An 11,137-nucleotide genomic window follows, 5' to 3' on the forward strand; every position below is an offset into this window, starting at 1 on the left:
CTGCGCTTTATAGTACTTGTTATTATTATGATTCATAAATAATATACACGTTCCATTATTTATAATTAAAAACTAAAAATTTAGGTAGATGATAATATTATTTTGTTAATTTTTAGTCTTTATACAGACATTTATGTTAGTTGTTTTATTCTTATTATTATTATTTACTAAACGGAGAAAACAAAAGAAGGCCAACTAACAATACGTTAAATTTGTTTTGGGTAATAGTTTTAAACCTTCATTGAAATGAAAGAAGTAAACTACGAAGAAAACTGTGTAATAAATTATTCATCAACTCACTTTACCGTCAATCAAAACTCCTTGTGTTTTTTTTTCATTAAATTTGAAATGTGGTTTTAGTTTCACAAAAATGTTTAATCGAAAACTTGGTTTAAACGTGAATATTTGAGTAAATATAATTATAAGGACATGAAAGACTCAAGTTTAAGTATATATCTATATTGTTTTTGTTTTTCATTTTATATAATACAAACAAATAAATATATTTTTTTCAATAAATAAATTTATTAAATTGTTTTATATAGTTAAGTAACACAATTTGATTAATTTATAACAACAAAACAGATAAACACATTATACCTTAAATTATCGAGTTACTTTTACTAAATTTGAAAACCGTATTTTAATAAAATTGTCTGTATTAGCTACGGATATTTTAAATATTTAAGGTAATATAATTATTGTAACTTTTCTATGAAAAAGTATTTATTTTTAAAACGAAACGATCTTCATATTATATAAACAAATTTCTTAGAAATATTTATCACATACTATGATTTATAGTAATTTAATATCATGTTTTTAAATTTACCAAACAGCGAGAATGCTATTAATGTATTTTATCTGATATACTATTAATTTAGATTAATTAGTAGATTAATAGATTAGTACATTCTGTACTATTAAGTGTTTAAAGGTGTTTTTTTTTCTTTTATGATAAAGGAAGACGTGATAAAACATATAATTCTATGAAACTGTAATACTCGTTAAAATTTCTTTATACACTTATAATCAAATTAGGAGAGCCAGTTTAGAAGTTTTTAAAATCTCTTAACAGCAATTAAATAAGTGTGAATTCTATTTGTTTTTTTGCTGAGTACTGATAACTTTGAATAGATTTAATACTCTATTTGTACTTTAATAAGTAGTCAAATATAACATCAATTTAATAATGATGTAAAATACTTGATAATACTTCGTCAGTATCAATTTAAAATATACTTGTAAACTGATTTAATCTATGCTTTTAATTCAGTATCATAACATTTTTAGACTTTTTAGATTTAGATTTTAATGTCGAGAGAAAAATATTTTATGGTTAATTTTGAAATGTTATCAAATTATGTGTATTAATTCTAATTTAATATTCAATAACTAATAATGCAATTATAGTTATGACATTTTTAAATATTTTATAAGTTAAATTCATCACATAGTATCAAAATTATAAAAAATTATGCTCGAATAATCTTAAAATGTCTATAGTGTTTATTTTTATAACATTTTAGTATAGTTATATTTACTAAATGACAATTTTTGCATAACATTTATTCTGAATTCTAATCGAATTCCCAAAACTTTTAAATTTTTTTGTATTACTAAATATATTAAACCAAATATTTAAAAATTCATGAATTTATGAAAATGTAATGATTTTGTGTTTTTTTTTTTTTTGGGCTTTTCTTAAATTATGTAGTTGCATATTGGTATTCTTTTCAGTTAAAGCTTAGAAGTAGATTATTCTGCTAAATAAGTTTTAAAATATTCTTTTTTATTATTATTGTTATTATTTTATATATTACAAATTATATTCACGTGTTTAGAAGACATCATTAACCAGCAGAAAACCAATGGTGCCTGACAAAGATGTACCTCATAACATGGGGAAAAAAGATGTAATCAGAGCGTCGGATTTTAACTTTTTACAAGTACTTGGAAAAGGCAGTTTTGGAAAAGTAATGATTAGCAACTCAATTGTAATTTTGTTTATTCTTATCGTTCGTTAATTGATTTATTTTAATTATTAGGTAATGTTGGCTGAGCGTAAGGGAACTGATGAATTGTATGCGATAAAAATTTTGAAAAAAGATATAATTATTCAAGACGATGATGTTGAGTGTACTATGGTGGAAAAACGTGTATTAGCGTTGTCTAGTAAACCACCATTTCTCGTACAACTACACTCTTGTTTTCAGACTATGGTAAGCATTCTAAAATGGTTATATAAATGCTTAATTATAATAATAATCATTTCAAAAAGATATTTTGAATAACTCAAATTATTCTAATAATTATGTAGTTAAGTAGAAATTATTTGTAAATTGCTAATTCAGCCTATTTTAAAACTAAAAATTAAACATTGAAACATTTGTGAAAAATACCGTTTTTAAATACATTATTATATTAACTGTTTTTTTTCATCTGAAAAATATAAATTTTTCATTAAATAAAAAAAAATAACATGTTTTTCTAGTATTTTAATTAAAATAATTAAAATTTGTTATAATATATTTAAGGGTATATATATTTGGTGCAAAATATATTTATTTATTTTCAAATAAAAATCTTAAAGTTGTGTATCAAAAGATATTTGCTATCGTACTTAACTTAAATGAACACTTATCATTTCTTATTTTTTTATTATAAAAACATTTTGTCTTTTTCCCATAAAAGACGCATCACTTGTTTTATCTTCGTTTTAAATACGCATATATCTAACATGAAAAATGTACGTTATGATTAATATCGTTTAAATATAACGGTAAATTGACCTATTAACCAGCTTAAAAATAATTACATAATCATCAATTAGTGAGACTTCAACAAGTCTAACATAATTGAACAACAAATAGAAGAATATTATCTAAATTCTTCCATTAATTTTTTTTTCCATTTTCATTTTTACTCCAAAATGATGAAAAAAAAAAAATGTATAATAATTTAAATATAGTTTTATCCTATTTGCCATTGAAATTTAAATACCACAATAATGGACAAGTGATTAAACATAATTATTTTTCTTCTTGAGTACTTGAGATTTTATGATTTAGTTGATTTAGGTAGTTTCTATAAGTTAGTATTATTTTTATGGAATAAAAATAATAAAACTGAATTAATTATGTGGAATGTAAATTTATTATTTATGAGTAATGTGTATTTCGTATGTGATACGGAGACTAGCAAGAATGTATTTTTTTTTTAATATATTTCAATAAGTAAAGTTATATATCAATTAGATAATTTCATAAATTAATGTTGCCTTAAAATTTTTTTCTTATGGACACACTAGTAATACATTTTGTAATAAGCATCAATTTATTTATTTTTTTAATTATATTTTGAGATTCATGCTTCTGTTTATTAAATAGACAAAAAAAATACATTTACGAAAAAATATTTTGATTATACATATTTATTTATATAAAATGGATATCACCTTATATTCTGAGCGGAGCAATGAGTGTATTAATTGTATAGTGATGTATGTGTGTGTATTCATTTTTTTTTTTTTTTTTTGTGCACGATAAGTAACCAACAAATGATTTGATTTTAAACTTTAAGGATAGTTTTGAATAGAAAATTGGATATAGTTTGTATTTCAGTGATCGAAAGTTAAATATTTCCAGTATCTACTTTTTGAAATAATCAGGAATTTATCATAGACGTGGTTTATTTTTATAATCATTTGGAGTTCAAATGTTGATAAAATTCGTGAAAATCTCGAACATATATTGCAACGTAAATTGTTTTGCAGATGGAAATTTATAAAATTTAAAATTTACTTTTATAGCTTAAGCTTAAAAATGTAATAGGTTCAAGTAGTTCATACTGAAACTACAAAATTTAAAAAATTTATAAGCATCATTTTCTTTTAAATATTTTAAATTTAAATTTATGCGAAATTATAATATATTTAAACTATAATTACAATATTCATTATTTTATTACTGTATAAAAATATTATTCGTGAGGATATAAAAATGTTACGTATTTTGATTAAATAATATACACACAATGATATTTTCAAATGCAATATTTCGGCAAAAAATAATTCTACCTATTATATTACTAATAGTAAAATAAATTACTTTACCTAATGAAACATAATAAAATATAAATTATAATGATGTATAATTGAATTCAAACTTAATATATTCATCACAGTGAACTACTTGAAACCAGAGTACAGCAGAGCGTTATCCCCTTGCTCAATATTTTATGTTGGGGACGTATTTTTTTATTTTCAAAGAAAACTCTTTAAAGAATTTTTACTTACATTTTGAGAGACGTTTTTTTCTCAATAAAGAAATTTCAAAAATTTGTATGTGTTTTGAAGTAAGGTACTTAATTTGAAAATAGATGATATTATTACGAATGAAAACTGAATAAACAATATTGGTTTCATTTTTTATAAAAATTATACAGTATTTAATAGAATTTACGAACGTTTACAATAAATCACATGTTTTATACTTTTTGTTATTATAAAATGTTTTTCTTTCTTTCTTTTTTTTAATGTATACAATTTCAACACAAACTTTGAGTACAAAGCATTAAATAAAACTACACTGCTTACACTATGAATAATTCTAAGACCTGAGAAGGGTTCGTTTTTATATTTTCCGAGATCAACTATATATTTTTTATATCTTAAAAAAATACTACTATATGAAGCACTATGCCCTTTAAGGTATAGTCAGAAAAAAAATTATCTTTGTGACGCAAGTAATTCTTTTTCATTTCTACGAAAATAATCTCACTGAAAATGTCAGATTTTTGTTGTATACATAAATATTTTATACGATATTTGATGCCTCTAGATCCTAGTAAAACAATCATCGGGATGATGTTAATATTTTAAAATACATTAATACATAAAATGTATTAGTACTTTAACCTGTGGTTTGTTTAAAACTTTTTAGAACTTAAAACAAACAACTTCAAATATTGATACTTACTTTTCTAGTTTTAATGACTTGTTTATATAATATTACTATATTATTTTATGTCATAGTTATTTTCATTTTTATTTGTATTCATATTTTATACAAACTTTATTTCATTGAATTTATTATTGGTTTTATTCATTTTTGAATATTAGCTTTTTTTAAAAAAAATATCTTATCTTTTTTGTAGTAGTTTTCATGTAGTTATCAAAATATCATTATGTCAATAATTATTTCGATTTTATGGTTTAGTTTATGTAATAAGATTTTTTTCAACTAAATTATATTAAAAAAATTTATTAGATTAACCTACACTACACCTTGTAGTGATAGCGTTCTATCATTTATGTTATTATTTTTGGTTTTTATACCTATTATTTATTTGTATATTTAATTTCAAATAATAATTTAGTATAATCAATATAATATTATAAGTAATACATTATTACCCACTCTTGGTTAAGCTAGGTTAATGTTTATAATCATAAAAGCAATACAATCTAAACAATTTTAATTGTTTATTGGTTTTAAAATTATTCTAAGCTCACTGAATATTATTTTTAAAATCGCAGCATTCAAATTAAATGTTCATGTTATGATTTATTATGTAGATATAGAACTTATTTTCAATGCAAAATGTTTAATTCCTTATAATTGTTACATTTCTGTTAAACTGCAGCAATTCATTAATTTTCAATTGTTTTGTTATGTTTATTATTGTCATTGATTAATAATACAATATACATATTTGGTATATGTAATCAATACTATTATAATAACTATTAACAATAGAAATGTTTTTAACAATAAACAAATTTTCTTGTATTTTTCACGAGCCATTTTATATTAATAATAATAATAATTATTGATTTGTATCTACAGCTTGATTATATCATGTATTAATTTTAAATTAATACGTTTATTGTTAGTATAAAAACAACGATTTGAGAAATTAGATTATGAAAAAAAAAAAAATAATGTTTTTTCTCAGGATCGTCTATATTTCGTGATGGAGTATATAAATGGCGGAGATTTAATGTTTCAAATCCAACAATGTGGAAAATTTAAAGAACCTGTCGCCGTGTACGTTAATTTTCCCGTGAAGCTTATTTGTATTGTGTTAACGCATAAATATATTTTTTCCAGATTTTATTCCGCAGAAATAGCCATTGGACTTTTTTATTTGCATCTCAACGGTATCATATACAGAGACTTGAAATTGGACAACGTACTGTTGGATCAAGATGGTCATATAAAAATCGCTGATTTCGGTATGTGCAAAGAAGGCATTATGGGCGATAAGACTACAAAAACATTTTGCGGAACACCAGATTATATTGCCCCAGAGGTAAAATATTTATATTTATGGTCGATAATGTGCTTGATAACCTTATTATTTTGGTATCAGATTTTATTATTGCAACTGTACAGCATCGATGTATATATTTTTTATATACCGCAAAAGTAGATTTGATTGTTTTTATGCTTTATCTAACTCACGTGTAACGCGTAGATAAATATGTTACTCCTAAAATATATCCAATACACCGCTAAGCTTACATCAATATTAAATGGAGACTTTTGTATAATTTACAGAATAAAACATTATTAGAATGATTGCTTGTACATTTTGTTCATTGTATTATATTCAGAAGGTAATTATTAACGAAAAAATAATAAATTCCTTAATTTATCCAATTATTATACAGTGTAAATTATGAAATATTGAAATAAGCAAGTAATTGTATTATTTTCTTTGAATTTTAAATTACGTTTGTAATAAAATTCATTATTTACATTTATTTTATTTTTTTTTGAAAGTTGCATAAAAAATACTAAAATTATACGTGCGTAAAAGTGGTATATTTTCATAAAAAATGTTTTTTCAGACCTTCAAAATTTTATTGTAGAATTTTGCATATAATTAGATAGAATTTCCGTTTTATTTTTTAGAATTTGTTTATTTATTATTTTGTTAGAATTGTTTATTAGTTAAAGTTTTTCTTAAACTAATAAGAGATTTAGATCGGGACCACTTCTATAAATTAATTACTTTGAGTATCAAATTATTTGTTCTATAGTTGAATATGAAACAAAATTCCTTTATATAATCCGTTTATTGTAGTAACCTATTAAAATTTCTATACTCAATAGAATGTATAGACTATTATTAATTATAATAAATTTTTAATCATTCTGAGCAAAATTATATAAATGATCTACTGTCCTGTCCCTGTATCATTGTCAAAATATTATTATTTTCCTAAATAGAATTTAAAAAAAATAATATTATTTTAAATCTCAGCTCGTATAAATTTCATTTCATTTCGACATTCAATAGTATTTAAAATGTTGAAGTTCATTAACTGTATTCATTCACAATCTTGAAAGTACCCTAATTATTATTTCGTTCTACTTCGACTAACATTTTTAAATTTGAAAAAGAACAAAAAATATCGTTAATTATGCTTGTAAACTATAAGACCTTTAAAAAACACGACATTGTTTTTTAAACAAGCTCTCGTTATTAAGATGAATTTTTTTGTGTATTTTACGATATCTAAATTTCATAGTAAAAATCAATTGTATTGCTGTTTTACAAAGAAAATATATTTAATTGGTTCTATTCAATTCTATAGATTATTGTCACTTTATGCATATTTACCTACATTTACTTATACATTTAAGACATTTTCGGCACTAAATTTGTGTAACAACAATACTATGTGTGCATATTTACTGATAGTTTTTTTTATTCAGTGTACAATTTATTTAAATCACGTAATAGAATAATTATATAAATATTAATGAATAATAAAAATTTTATCAATCTTACTGGTACTGGACTACCTTTTTTGGTAAACCTTAGTCTAATAATTTATTTTTAAACTTATATTAGACTTTATACTATTTTTTGTAATTTCTGTTAACTACGTATTCAAATTTACACTGTTTGTTTTCATTTTTACATATGTTTTAGTAATTAATAGTACCTACTCTATTTTTTTAAATATTGTAAATTATGCCTATGTGTCACTGTAACACTAAAGGTTTGAATGATTTTAAATTATATTCATCGTTATAAAAGTATTAAAAAGCCATTAAAAATATCGAAGTTCATTGTAAGAACATGCACATACCGTATTATATTATTATTTTATAAATATTATAAACTTTACGTTTGGATCAGTAATAAACCGTGTTTTTTCTAATATTATTTGTTTACCTGTTAATTAGGACTATTATTAATCTATAGCATCTGACAAAGTGTATCTTTACCCTACTATAATGTACATAATCTCGTCTATTATCAAAACAAACAATTGACGATTTACCATTAAGCCTTGATCAATTTCCACTGCTATTACAAACTGACAATTATATATGTGTTACAATACACAATACACATCCGTATTGCATATCTATATAATATATAATACATCTACAATACCATTTAGCCATATGCGAATTGGTAATCTCTATATTATAAATGTTTCAATTCGATATGGTTGATATATCATAAATATTCTAATAACGTATTCCCATTTTTGTTTAATTTTTATTAATTTTTACTCGAAAAACATATAGCACGTTCGAAGTATACAATACAAACACTTATTATTGATTTTCAGATAATTTTATATCAACCGTATGGAAAATCTGTCGATTGGTGGGCTTACGGTGTTCTCCTGTATGAAATGTTGGTTGGACAGCCACCATTTGACGGAGAAGACGAAGAAGAACTTTTTGCAGCCATCACTGATCATAGTGTCAGTTACCCCAAAGGAATGTCCAAAGAAGCCAAAGAAATATGCAAAGGGGTAACATAATTATAATATCACCAATACTAGAAACCTAATAGAAGTATATTTTTATTAATTTATTTTTTACGTTTTGAAATATTTCTATTTTTTGAAAACTAGTTTTTGACTAAAAATCCAATGAAAAGATTGGGAGGAGGTCCCAGGGGTGAAGAAGATATTCGGGGACATGTATTTTTCAGACGTATCGATTGGGCAAAAATTGAAAACCGGGAAGTGCAACCGCCGTTCAAACCAAAAATCGTAAGTGTTCCTTACAACGCTTCATTAAGATTCCGTAAAATATTAATATCATATTTATGTTATAGAAACACCGTAAGGACGTGAGCAATTTCGATAAGCAGTTCACTGGTGAAAAAACAGATCTTACTCCCACTGATAAACTGTTCATGATGAATCTAGACCAAACAGAGTTCATGGGTTTCTCATTTCTCAACCCAGAATTCATTCAGCATGTATAATTTATTTATCTCCTTTATAAGTATCCTTTTTTCAATTTTATTACAGGGTTTTCCTTTACACTCCTTCGCTATTATCTTATCCCGTCTTTGTCTACCAATTCCGAATTCACTATAGTCAATTGGACATTACACAACACCCATCGAATTTCTTTCAGTGTTTTTAACTGATATACTTTTTGATCATTATCCCTAATCACGTTATCAAAACAAAACAAAATGTACACATATTTTCTGTTTTACAATTCAGTATTACTATTATTACAACTACTAATACTATTTTTATTACAGTTCAGCCGACCCTATTATCATAAATTAACTAATTTACATAAGTAGAACACGACATTCTGCGGAATGTTTTCTGCATGTCTGACCTTTATTGTCATACCACACACAGTATTTTCTATCGTAAGTTTAGAATATTATCATATATTTCGTAGTATTGATGAAGAATAATCAGTCAGCAAACGTTTGTATTTTAGAGTTTGAATGTAGGTATACGCGTTTTAATTTGGGCGCACATGAATTGCCTTCCAAATATAGGTAGATGACCTTTTTCCACTTGAATTACCGGTGTGTTTTCGTAGGTATTTTTGAGTATTAAACAGCCGATTATAAATTAATATATTAATAGTTCGTAATAGAACTATCGATTATTTTGTCAATTTCCGTAATGTTCAAAAATATTATTTTTATGACTTCATACACACGTTACTTTTATTACCAATTATTACTGCTCTGTTAAGCGCGTATACAAAAATATATTTTAAGAGGGGGAGATTAAGGTTTTTACACTTATATAACGAGAAGTGCATTGACTGTTATCATTTTTGCTTTATAAAAATATATTTAATAATTTTCTTTGGAGGGGGGGGGTAAAGTTCTAACCTAGGGGACCTTGTGTATGCATTTGGGTGTGTTGGTCTATTTATTTATAGTTCAATTTATTTATTTTATTAATTGTTCCTATAATGTAAGGGTAGATTTATTTTCATCTGGATAAATTGTCGTGTATGCATTCATAGAAGTTTTAGTAAAAAAAAAAATCAATGTTTACAAATTCAACTTGAAATCAATTTAATATAACTATCAGAGACGATTCCAGTACAAAGGGTCACTACCTAAAATAAAAAACAATTATTTAAGTAAATGATATTTTTTAAATCAAGAGGTAATTCCATTAACCTTCTTAAGAGATTTTTACTGGAGGCAATTCGAATGTGACCTTTAGCCCTTTAACTTAATGTGACACTGCAAGGGTGTATGGACGTTAATATTAGAACATCGTTCCGTGAAACGGGATAAAATTGGGACCATTGCGCCGATTGATATGATGTATGGCTTTAATCGTTTTCCATAATTTTAATCCAAAGTGAAGCAACTTTTAGAAATACATTTAACATTCTAAATTACAAGTTCTATCTGTGATTTAAACAAGTGCAATAGACACAAGATGTCATTAAATTTAAATAATATTTCTCTCGTTTTATATTAAATAATATTCAATGTAAGAATATCCTAAACAAATATAGTTACCTCGTTTCCGTTTATCCCTTTATGATAAATACGAACAAAGGTGTTTTTGTGTAGAAACGATAGGTTGTGTCTTAATATTTTTTCTCCTTTAAAAATTATTTTAGTGAAAACTTTTATTCATACCTATATAATATAATTATAATTATTATTATTATTATTGCTTAAATGTTTACGTTATTATTAAAATTATTATTAAATTACATAATATATTAATATATTATTAGTCTCTCTCGGTTTAAATATTTCGAGAATATAATTTTGAAACATTATTAATGTTTATTATTCATAAAAGACATTAATTTATTACGGTCGTTTGAAATAAAAGTATATAAAATGGATATTTTTTAGTGTTTTG

The 11,137-nt window shown here is 23.8% G+C and overlaps 1 protein-coding gene across 4 annotated transcripts in view; it reads left to right on the forward strand.

Annotated features, from left to right (window-relative positions):
• LOC112601527 (protein kinase C, brain isozyme) overlaps nt 1-10,913 on the forward strand; it is an 86,290-nt gene extending 75,377 nt beyond the window's left edge. For 3 of the 4 annotated variants that reach the window (XM_025349197.1, XM_025349199.1, XM_025349200.1), the window contains 7 exons: nt 1,845-1,976; nt 2,049-2,222; nt 5,959-6,050; nt 6,114-6,315; nt 8,600-8,788; nt 8,891-9,031; nt 9,097-9,249. In XM_025349197.1, coding sequence (XP_025204982.1) covers nt 1,845-1,976; nt 2,049-2,222; nt 5,959-6,050; nt 6,114-6,315; nt 8,600-8,788; nt 8,891-9,031; nt 9,097-9,249 — 1,083 coding nt within the window. Of the gene's footprint in view, nt 1-1,844; nt 1,977-2,048; nt 2,223-5,958; nt 6,051-6,113; nt 6,316-8,599; nt 8,789-8,890; nt 9,032-9,096 lie in introns of all 4 variants that reach the window. The other variant, XM_025349198.1, reaches the window with a different exon arrangement.
• The last annotated feature ends 224 nt before the right edge of the window (nt 10,914-11,137 follow it).

The sequence above is a fragment of the Melanaphis sacchari genome, unplaced genomic scaffold (assembly GCF_002803265.2).
Source record: "Melanaphis sacchari strain LSU unplaced genomic scaffold, SCAv2.0 Contig79_pilon_pilon, whole genome shotgun sequence".
NCBI classification, from domain to species: domain Eukaryota; kingdom Metazoa; phylum Arthropoda; class Insecta; order Hemiptera; family Aphididae; genus Melanaphis; species Melanaphis sacchari.